Below are 11,949 nucleotides of genomic sequence, written 5' to 3' on the forward strand. Positions count from 1 at the left end.
AGCACCTTTCATATAGATCATCATGGAGTGGTATCTTCTGGAAGTTGTACAAATTTGTATGGAATACCACATATTGGGGAAAGTGAATTAATCCTAGCTATCAGCATAAAACATAATGTAGAACAAAAATAGCAAGAGTCAATTACATTTGCACCAAGTTAAACAGTAAGCAGACTGATCATTATGCTGTGAAGGATGTATACATGTAGTAAAGCTATAAGAAAAATACAGGAATTATTAATGCAAAATACAAGCTACTATTAAATCCAGGCCAACAGGAAGCTTCAGAGTTATTCATGATAGTTTCTTAAGCTGGGTAGTGGATATTTGATGTTTATTAAATTTACTATTAATTTTTAAAAATATACATTTAAATATACCCATTGGTATATCCATTGTGTTATATGCCTGATACATTTCACAATAAAAAGAAATTTGACACAAGAATGGAGAAATCATGGTATAGTATGGTGTGATAAGAACTACAATAAGCTGAGAAAAATAAGACCAAATACTGTTAAATTTAATAATCGCACTAAATGTAACTTCCCTATTAAAAGACAAAAATATTTTCAATGTGCCTCTTTCACTACTGGACAAATGAACATGGAAAAAACAGTAAAAACTCAGTGAAAAAGCTCAATATTACACCATACTTCACACTAAGACCCATTTTTGTACATCTTTATGTTGACTATAGTTGCCATTAATTTTTGAAGATCATATTATCATTTGGCGCTAAAAATTGTGAATGCCAAAAATTATTAAGCCAGAATAGTGATGTGAAATTTGATCTTAGAGAAGCAAATCCTTAGGTTTAGAGGAAAGGGTAAAATTCCCTATTCTGTTGCAAAGCACCAGCCATGATTTATAGAACCTGAGAAGAAGCTATGCTATAGGATTACCCATCACTCACCAGCATCAAAGCTTGCAGAAAGGGTGCCAGCAGTTTGCAAAAAAATTCCTAGAGACACTAGTGCTCTGTCTGCTCACATGTCTGGTAATGCCCACATACCACATTTCCTGATGGCACAATAAATAATACTTGGACAAAAAAAACCCACAAAAAACATGAACATCTATGATTTTCAGCCCCATAACTATTGAGACAGTTTCTGAACTGGTTTCAAGGTTATTTTGAAATTTATTTTGCAAATATTTAATTTTACATATGAAAAAGAATAAAATATAATAAAACATACATCTAAGTACAGCTAAAAGAACTCTTTACATATTTATAAAATAAAAATTCAAGTGAAATAAAGTATTGTCTCATAATGCGATTGGCACAGCCTTTATTTCCTTGGCGATACGTGAAATAATAATGTTTTAGAGCCGAGATCATTTTAGAATTGACAAAATGTGGTACAATTGATTTGATTATTTCTTCCTTTCCTATCTTACTGGCTAGAGTGTATGAGCATCTACAGCCGAGCCCTCTGAATTGATCACGGACAGCTCAACTTTTCCATTCTTAAATCCAGAGAGATTTCCTGAGTATTTTCTCTTAGTCATTCTCTTAATTTTTTTTTTGGGGGGGGGAATTATGTTTTAAATTTCATAAGCATACTTTCTTGCCTTTTGATAATTTCTTTTTTGTATCAGTCTGTGTGTGGGTGTGTGTGTTTGTGAGCGTGTGAGTTAGCTAAGAATACTAATTGGAATTTTTAATGTTCTTGCTTAAATTGTTTCCTCCAGGTCAACTCTTCTGAGTATCAGTATCGTTCTTTGGAGAGTAAACCAATGATATTCTTCAAAGCTCCTTGTAAGGCTTGCCCATTCCTGTCTAGTAATGAAGAGTTTCGATTATTGGTGTAGGCAACTCACTTACATCATCTCTACTATTGTGTATGGGTATAGGTAACTCTATCTCAATAGGCCTCCCTTCCAAAAGCATGCTTAATTGAGATGCCTCATGTTTTCTGGAAAAGCAAGTCAACCTGCGTCTGTGCTAGAGGGCGTACAGGCAGAGAAGCTTGGCATGGTTGCCCCGTTAACCCCCAACTCTACCCTCCTGCCTCCTACCTTAATTCTCTCTCAAATCTCAGACGAAGATGAATTCTGCTCTTGGACTCTAGTATCCATACTAAAATCCTCTTCTCTCTCAGGCCGGATTTTAAACATTTCTTTACAAAAAAGTTCACACTATTAGTGATTCTCCAGAGGACAGTTCTAGATTGCCGATCACCCTGTAGCAGGAAGGTGGGAGAGAGGGAGCCAGCGGGAACCACCTCTCTCCTTCAGTATCTGCTGCCTCAGAATACTGGGTCTGTCTGGGCAAGTCTGTGCTCAAGGAGCACGGTACAGAGTGGATCAAAGACAGTGAGACCAATACTAAGCCCTGGCGTCTGGTGACCTTGACCTTCAGCCCAGATCAGGGACGCCTCAATAACTGGGCAACGATGGATTGGATTTGCAGCCAGAAGACTTCAGAGATTGGCTGTGTGCTTGGCGAGGAAGCAGTTGCTAGCAATTCGGACGCCACTAACTAGTTGCACGACCTTGAGCAAGTTATTTAGAGGCCTTTGGGTTCAGAGTCTCCTCCTTGGTAACGAGAAAGGGTTTGCCCAGAAGATCCCTAAGTATCTCCCAGCTCTCGCGCTGTCTAATAAACGCGCAGCACGAGACTATTTGGGGCCGTAAGCTTTAGTTTCTTCGTTGAGATTTTTCATTACTTTGTAAGCTTTTGTTATTTCAAAGATGACTTTTCGTGGTTAGAAATCTAAGTTGGCTCTGGTGTGCTTGTTATTTCGACACCTTTTTCATTTCAGCTAAAGACTTTGATGACAGTTTCCAGTGAGAGCATGGCAAAATAAAATCATGTTTTCTGTTCTAACATTTGTTTCATCTTTATCTTTTGTCAGCGGAAATATTGCTATTTGTCATTTCGACATTTTCCAGTGACACGTCTCTCCTCATTTGGGGCCTTTGAAGTTTCTCTCGACAGAATGAAGGCCTTTGCTAACAGTCCTCCGGGGCTGCTGCTCCTGACAGAGAAGGAGGTTCTGGCAAGCCTGCTCACGTGCTAATCAAGGTCTCTGGGCAGTCTCCTCTTCCCCATAAATAGAGCAGCGTTCAATTAGAGGACCAGGATTTGGAGGAGAAAAACCGCCTGGGGCTCGGGGGCTGCTGTTGCTTTAGTGCTGCTGTTCGGAAGTAAGCTTTATTTATATTCAACAGATCCGACGTGTATCTTCCCCGATAGAGGCCTGGGGGTCCCGGGCCTGGAGGCAGAAGGGACAGCTGACCCGGTTACCCCTTCCCGAGCGGCACAGTTGGCCAGTGGAGCGTGGTGGGGGGGAGAGGCCTTGCCGACTCCGTGGGTCACAGAGCCTTCCGGGAGGTGCATAAGGAAAGCATTCTAACTGCCTCCACTTAGGTCATTGCCCCCAGATCCTGAATCGGGGCAAGCGTGTTGTCTGAGAAATAGGTTTGAAATCAGGATTGTTCTAGAAAACCCAGAACCTCTGATACTTCTGCTCTGAAGGGGAGATTGAAGGAAGGATCATGTTCTTACCTGTAGGTAGATAGCGGAGAGAAATACTATGGGTGATGAGCGCAAGAAATAAACAAATTTTGTTATTGGTAAGGGTGACAAGTGTTTAAGAAGGGATTTATTGGGCAATCACAGAGATTCAGTATTTGAATGGGGAGCGATTTTAGGAATACTCAAAACCCAACCCCCCCCCCCCCCCCTATGGAATCTGAGACCGGAGAGTTTGGATGCCTTGCCCAGCACCCAGCATATTGCCTTACACATTAGAGCAGTTTATTAAACAGTTTTGGGTTAAGTGGGGACAGCCCCTCAATTCTGGGTGCGGAAGAATGGGAAGGCAGAGAGCTACAGGAGAGTCTCTGGCGCTTGCAGCCCCCCCTTTCCCATGGCCCGTTCTGAGTCTTGCTCTAGGACTTGAGACTTTCGCCTTTAGAAAAAGCAAGAGAGAGCTATTTCGGCGCCTCCTTCCCCACGTATAGAACATCATCCGCCAACGCACAACAGGAGAAAGCTGGGCACCGTCCCTGGTTTCCACCTCTCTGGTTACCCACCCTGGTTACCCCCATAGTCAATCAATTAAACGCCCCGCCCATGCACGGCTGCCACGCCCCCAACCCTTCCCTGGTTCCTCTGCTCCAGGCTTATTATCCACTGCCTCCTGAGTCTAGTCCTTACACTGTTATTAGGGTCATGATTTATGCAAGCAAATACATTCATACCGTTCCCCACTTTTCAGTGCCTTCGTGATAAAATCCGACCTTGTTCAAGTGATGTGGCCTTTTATGGTCTGTCCCCTCACTACCTCTTGATGCTCTTTGCTTCCCATTCCCTTTCACTTGCACATCACAGTTCGACTATAGTGGAGCCCGTCGTTTGATTTATATTCCTTGCTGCTTCACGTGTTCGCATTGTGGCTATTGGTCAAACCCGCCCAGGTGTTTCTGCTCGGCTTCTTGCCATCACCTACCCTCCCAGGGAGCACTTTGCAACCTGGAGGAGTTTGCAGGGGGTCCCCTGGTAAAGGTACTGAGAGGAGCTCGTCTATCTAACAGTGATAACGGATCCTTCTGTAACCAGTCTCCCCTCATACCAATAAGTTTAGTTATCCCCATTTTAGAGATGAGAAAAAACCTCGCTGAGAGATTTTAAATAATGGGCTGCAAATCATATGCCTAATAGGCAGCAAAGAAGGATTTGACATTACTCAATTAACCTTCCCATCAGTATCTCTCATCATTAGGGGCAGCAGCTACCTCTGCAGAATGCACAACACCTGTCTCGTCCTTGTTTCCAAAACGACAAACAGAACTAATTATTATGCTCATTTAATCATGGTTGTCCATATGGAATTTTTTTATTTGACTCTGAGTCTGGGCTGGAGACAAATTTTCAATATAGAAGCAATGGTTGTAATTATAGTTGAAAAACTCCAACCATTTCAGAGCCAAATTACAGACGAAGTTGGTCACTGACAACCATTTTCTCAGGTAATTTCAGATGTTTAAAAAACAGTCTAAAAACATTTCCCAAATGGCACCACTTGGTGTCGCTATTTGTATGTAGTTGACTGAACTGCCGTTTCTTTCTGAATTGTAGACAAATGACAGCTTGTTTACTTTAAAGAAGTACTTTGGGGCTAAACTGGAAGAGATCTATCAGAATTCAGCTTAAATTCTTCATTTTTAATTTTACTTTTCAAAACTTAATATCAAGCGACTTTGGGTGCATTTCAGTAGACAAATTCCAACGAACGAGTCTCGTATTAAAAATAAAAAGCCTCATCTTGGTGCACTAAACAGAAATAACGGCACCAGAAGGAAACCCTTAAAATACTGTCAAGGGGAAATCAATGCAAGGTGAATGGAATTTTTAGAATTGATTTCTTACAACTAGTAATTTGATTATTAGTGCCAGTTTAGTTTTGTTGTGCTGGAGATGCCGTAAGTACTTGGGTCCATTGAAATGGGTTAAGACAAATAATATCGATTGGATATTTGTGGCGTGAAGACATTGTGTTAAATGATTTATGAAGTCTATAAAGTATAGAAAGTCTCATCATCTTCATCATTACAACCATTCAAATTTTTTACTTTCGTGTAACGCTCTGCAGCTTACAAGTCACTTTATCTTAACGATGCCCATGAGGCAGAGGGCAAATGTCAGGGAAACCATTAGAAATAGAGGAAAGACGGGGAAGCATCTACAAGTTACACATAAAAAATATATCAGAGTTTATTAGGCACATCTTGATATTTGACTATGTATTTTCCACAGTACTTGCTAAGATCATTCGATTTCTTCATGGCTTAAAAAAAAAATTAAAAACAAAGTCAAAGAGCGAATGAATGACCATGTTCAGTTTTTCAGTTCTAAAGATGATAACCTTCACTGAGGATCATATCCTGGCTGGGTGAAGAATCAAGGTCAGCCACGGTGCGTGAGTGCCCACTCCCACATGACTATCAAATCTTTATGTTACACAGATTGAGCCTTGGGGTTTAGACCCATATATCAAACTGCCTATTGGAAATTATTTCTTAGACATCCACAGTTATCCAAACTGCACATATTTCAATGTAAAGCCGTTTCCATCCCTGTATCTACTGCACCCCACCCAGCACTCACCTGATTTCCCTTGTGTGATTCCAATCTCACCAAATGGCACCAACCTTCCAACCATGTTCTCCAAGCTGGAAAACCCAGAAGTCACCCTAGACCTCCTCTTTCTTTTGCCTCCCACATCCTGTCACTCAGGCCTCCCTGCCTCCTAGTCCTGTGAACACTGATGTCTCTCATAATCTGTCTTCATCTCTCCACGTTCAAGTTCTCACCATCTCTCTCTCTCTCTCTCAGAAGAGGGCTACTCACCCAGCTTCTCCCCTCCTCTCCGCTTCAGATTGTTGCCAGAACCAGTCAAGAAAATCTAATCAAGTGAAACCCCTGTTCCGATTTTCTAGTAGCTAACCCTTAACTAGAGAATGAAATCCTTTTTTCCATGTCATGTGAGCACAGGACTCCCTTAAGGTTTACGCTATAGCAACACTGAGCTACCCAGCAGGTGTTCGATCAATTTTGGTCGAATTAATAAAGAATAACTGACAGCGCGATTTGATGGCCAATGGACTCGCACCCCAACCTGCCAGTTGGCACATCACTATTAAAACTTTCTTCTTTGGGTCGTGGAGTTTTTCTTGGGTTCAAAAATCCTCAAAAATGATTGATTAAATCAATGTGTGAGTGCATGTGAAAAGATTTGGGAGTGTCAAGATGTGATTTCTTTCTTTTTTTTTTTTTTTTAGTTTATACGTACATTTTTTGGTGAGCCAGTGGTGTTTTGCGGTGCAGAGATGAGTCCTGTGGCTCGAGTATGGGGCGTTGCCGGAGGATGCTGCGGGTCTCCTTGACTTTCTTCACTGGCCATTGCTGGGAAGAAACCTGCTCAAGGAATTCTGACTGCCACAGCCGGCTAACGTTGGGCAAGTTATTCTACTTCGGTTTCTCCTAAGCCAAGTTAAAAGAGCAACATTAACCTACCCCCCACAGGCATGTTAATAAGTACATTTCCCCCCAAAGTGCAATGTACGAGTTTTCATTAGTCATAGGGCTACAATAATAGTTAATTGTCCCTAGTTCTCCTTGTTATTTACTGCTCGTTCAAGCAAAAGACGTTCCTGAAGGGATCAAGGGGGGAGAAGTTGTAAAATATGCTGATGTACCAAATAAGTTGCCAAGATCATAAAAAAATGTAATCAAGACTACAGAAGACCTTCTGATTTCCATCCCAGCGAACGATTAGAGATTCTATTGCAAACTCATTTTCTTATCTCTTATCTCCAAGTCAGCTCCTCTGCCAAGGACTTAAGGACTCAATTTATCATCTCCTTTAACAGGTACCTTGGCTGCCAGTGTCTTGGCTCTGGATCTACCCAACTGATTCATGGAAAAATTGATCCTGACTCAGAATATTTGTGCTCTTGGTTTTAAATGCAAATGCCTAAGTGCTGAAGTAATAGACACTATAACCCTTATACTACGTATATGCAACTTTCACTTCAATCTCCTCTTCTGAAAGACAAATACTGCCTTTGGAATCAACCATGTGTATCATACCACAACATATCCTTCCCTTCTCTCTCCGCCCATCAGGACTTGCAAAGGAAAGAGTAAGACAGAGAAAACTTTCAGAAGTGTCTCTAGAACATCAAAAAGCAAAGTGGCTTACCAAGGTTTATATCGTAGTGGACTGACTCAATCTTTCCAATATACCCCTTAGTCAGTTGACAAAACAACTACAATGACTGATTCTACACCATAAAGAGAAGCAAATCAGTAATTATACTGAGTTTCTCAATAGAGATGAATCATCATGGCATTAGAAATACTAGAAAGTCCAGAAATAGGCCACTAAAAAGGCTTCCATATTCTTCCTTTTAAAAGTATAAACCAGCTAACCATTGCCTGTATCCAGTCCAGGGGAAGACTAGACTGGACACATGCCTCCCAAGCATCTAGTCTGGAACTTTCCCTTTGTAGCTCAGTAATCTCTCCCTTAAAATATGGCTCCCTCTCTCAATGTTTTATTTCTCAGATTTACGGCCACCTCAACCATCTTTCGGCTCTTTTCCTCTGTTGCAAATTAATTGAAAATCATCGTGATGCAGAATCATTAATGTGTGAACCTTTAGATGTTAGGGTAATAGAAGTAGTGATTTTCCAAATGAGAACACTGAGACTTGAAAGGGTTTGCCCAAGATGCCTAGTTAATGCCACAAATAGCTATGAGACTCAATCAAGAAAAACAAAATCAGGTTTGAAAGCACAAGTTCATCTATATTTGGAAAATAATATTCATTCCAACTTTGATTCAAAATAAAATACTGGTCTATTACATTTATGTGTTGAACCATATGAATGGACATTTTTGTAGGTTGAAGATTCTATAGTATGTGTATTCTACCCTGATGTGTGATTATCAGAGAGCATGATTCCTTCCTCACAGTTGAACATTTATAAATATGTTATTATATATAGCTTATGTAATTTATTTATTTATTTTACATTGATTTATTTTTGAGAGACAGAGAGAGACAGAGCACGAGTGGGGGAGGGGCAGAGAGAAGGAGACACAGAATCCAAAGCAGGCTTCAGGCTCCAAGCTGTCAGCACGGAGCCTGATGCAGGGCTCGAACCCACAAACCGTGAGATCATGATCTAAGCCGAAGTCGGACGCCCAACCAACTGAGCCACCCAGGCGCCCCTATAGCTTATTTATTTATCACCTATTCACTCAACCCACATTAGACATCTTTGACTTTTCTTCCTGCTCCATGTTTAATCAGTCACAACCTATCAATTTTAGCTCTTTGTTATTTCTGCAATGCCTTCTCCTTCTCTCCATTCCTAACATTTTTTTCCTTAGATCAAAGGGTGGCAAAGATGTTTGGTCAGTACCTGATGGTAAATATTTTCAGTTTTGGGGGACGAACAGTCTCTGTCATGATATCCAGCCCTGACATTGTCGTGCTGAAGCAGACATAAGCAATATGTAAGTGAATGTGGTTGTGTTCCAGTAAAACTTTATGAACATTTTGCTCTGATATTTCATCTGGGTTACTGCAACAATTCTAATTTAAATCCTTAGTCCAGTCCTTAATACTGCTAATCTGATCATGCCATAGCCTGCTTAAAACCCTGAACACCTGCTTTCACCCACTGGGAAAAGTCCAGATTCTGTTGCATGCTGTATAAGACCATTCAAGATTTGGTTTCTATAAACTTTCCCAGTCTCATCTCTCCTTACATTCAGGGCTACACTATTCAGTTTATCTCAACTGGACTGTGTGCAGCTTCAGAAATCTTCAGTGAATGTCTCCTCCAGGTCTTTGATGTGTTGTTTATTCTGGGTGGGTTATGCTCCTTCCTCAAAACCTCTTACTTCTCTAAATTTCATGTATACATTAATTCTTATCTTTGATATCACTTCCTCCAGGAAATCTTCCTTGACCCAAAACTGGAATAAGTGTGCCTCCCAAGGACACCCATTAAAAAAATTCAGGGCACCTGTGTGGCTCTGTTGGTTAAGCATCCGACTTCTCTCTCTGCTATCATCACAGAGCCCGCTTCGGATCCTCTGTCTCCCTCTCTCTCTGCCCCTCCCCTGCTCTCTCTCTCTCTCTCTCTCAAAAATCAATTAATTATTTTTTTTAAATTAGATCCATTGTTGCATTGTGTTGCAATATCACTCTCCCCCTTGGGAAGGTAGAGGGCAGAGAACTGTTTATCACGCTATCCTTGAACCTGTTATAGTAGCACAGTATTGAGAGGCACGATAAATGTTTGTTAAATGGGTCCATGTACATGTTCATACTTTGGGGACGGGTACAAATATGATCTAGCCAGAATGTGGGGATCGTAACAGATGCATATGGCACATAAAAATTTATGAATAACTTTAGCACATGTTATCTTATGTAACTGATCTTCTCACCGTGTTAAGTAGGTCTTGCAAAAAATCATCTCTATTTTGCAACTGGGGTTTGTTTCGTTTTGTTTTATGGAGAGAGTCTACTTTGCATTGTTTGGAGATGGGAAGAAAGTTACTATTAGTCTTGAACCTCACAAGGATGTGATTTAAAACTGTGTTTATCAGTCCGGACCATCTGTGTCTAATGTTCTGGTTAAGTATGTGGACATAAGCTACATGTCTACATCAACGACATGAAGGTCATCCCCCCAAACCTGCCACAGTCTGACTCCTCTGAAGGCTGGGCCCTGCTTGGAGGCAGTCAGGTCTCGGTGCAGCCATTGCCTTTGCTGGTAACCGCATGGTGAGGAGAGGACAGCTCCCAGTAGGCCCTCGCCTGGTTCTAGTGAATAATTCATTAGGATTGCCACTGGCTGGGGAACATCCTTCTTTCACTGATTACTTGCTTTTATCCACCCATTTATCTTCATTAAAGACTTTGTTTCCTCTCAAATACTTGTCTCCAATTTTCTCATTTAAAGCTATTTTTTCCCCTGGCTTTGAGGTTTTTAGATTCACTCTCTTTCCACCCATACCAACGCTAACCACAAATTCCCAATGCAATGAACGTTTAAATCGGAAAATTGCTCTCAGTGTTGAGACATAACCAAATTTCACAATGTTCAGTCTTGACATCTTGAGTATAGGGCATAGACTGGTCAACTATTGCGACCCCTCCCTAGAGACTTCTTTTATGTGAAGATTAATGATCAGTTTCCTTCACCAATGACATTTCATTTTACATAGCTGAACTTCTGAGTAAGTCAATTAAAAGTCATTTGGCAGGTGAATGTTTGATTTCTCACATTCCAAAATTATTTTAAAAAATACATATTCAATAGTCACTGTCAATTTCATTCTCCCCCCTCTGTATTTCAGTAGTATTGAGGGGAAAAGATTAAAGTTTGTTTTGTTTTGTGTTTTCTTTTTCAGGATTTCATGATTGTTATGATTCTGGTGCCAACATCTTTTTGTCATGCGCTGTATTCTATGATTTTACTGGTGATTAATATGATTAGTGGAAAAATTACCACCCGTTAATTTCTGAGCTCATTCATTTTCATCTTTTTCTGAAGATGGGTACCATGTTGCCAGTATCCAATCCATTAGAAGAGTTTTGAAAAATCATTGTAAGTTAATTAAGTTTCTTGACTAATTTCCTTAATAGCCTAGGGCATTTGTCATTCAGACCTATTGCTTAATATATGTCCATGTTTTCCACCATTTTTTCACTTACTCTTTGAAAATAGCAATTTTTACAAAGTCTGCATTAGTTCCTAATTGTTCAAATTTATCTTCTTCATTATACCTGCTAAAGACCTATTTTAAAATGAGTTCATTTTCCCTGCTATTTTAGAGTTGTTTTTGTATCTTATATCCTTTGTTTATTGCAGGAATTAAGTTATTCCAGTATATTTTGCCTTTCGTTTTGGGAACAGCTAAAAAAAATACTTTATGTGTATTTGGCATAACATATAATAACTAAAAGTAACTCACCTAGCTTTTGTTTTAAATATATCTTACTACCAATCAAACCAAGACGGTTTACTCTAGCTTCCATACTAGATGATTTTCTTACCACCCATCTAGAAAATGTGGTCCTGAGTAATGATGTTTTAATGCTTTGAAAGTACTTAGGCAAACAGAAAGAACAAACAAACAAATGCAAAGTACTCACAATTTTTTTTTTTGTCTTCATGGAAAGTTTTTGGTCTTTGGTGTTTTAAAATTTTTTCATCTGCGTCTTTGTCTCTATTTTACTTTTTTTATTTTAAACGTTTATTTACTTAAAATTAAAAAAAAATATTTATTATTTTTGGGAGATGGAGTCATATGGGGGAAGGGCAGAGAGACAGAGACACAGAATCCGAAGCAGGCTCCAGTCTCTGAGCTGTCAGCACAGAGCCCAACGTGGGGCTCGAATCCACAA

At 40.1% G+C, this 11,949-nt stretch overlaps 1 protein-coding gene across 1 annotated transcript in view; it reads left to right on the forward strand.

The window, feature by feature from the left end:
- LOC106985003 (serpin B8) overlaps positions 1–11,597 on the forward strand; it is a 34,166-nt gene extending 22,569 nt beyond the window's left edge. The window contains exon 8 of the mRNA XM_053205825.1: positions 10,953–11,597. Coding sequence (XP_053061800.1) covers positions 10,953–11,060 — 108 coding nt within the window. The 3' untranslated portion in view covers positions 11,061–11,597. The remainder of the gene's footprint in view (positions 1–10,952) is intronic.
- Positions 11,598–11,949: the final 352 nt, after the last annotated feature.

Source organism: Acinonyx jubatus, chromosome D3, assembly GCF_027475565.1.
Source record: "Acinonyx jubatus isolate Ajub_Pintada_27869175 chromosome D3, VMU_Ajub_asm_v1.0, whole genome shotgun sequence".
Taxonomy (NCBI): domain Eukaryota; kingdom Metazoa; phylum Chordata; class Mammalia; order Carnivora; family Felidae; genus Acinonyx; species Acinonyx jubatus.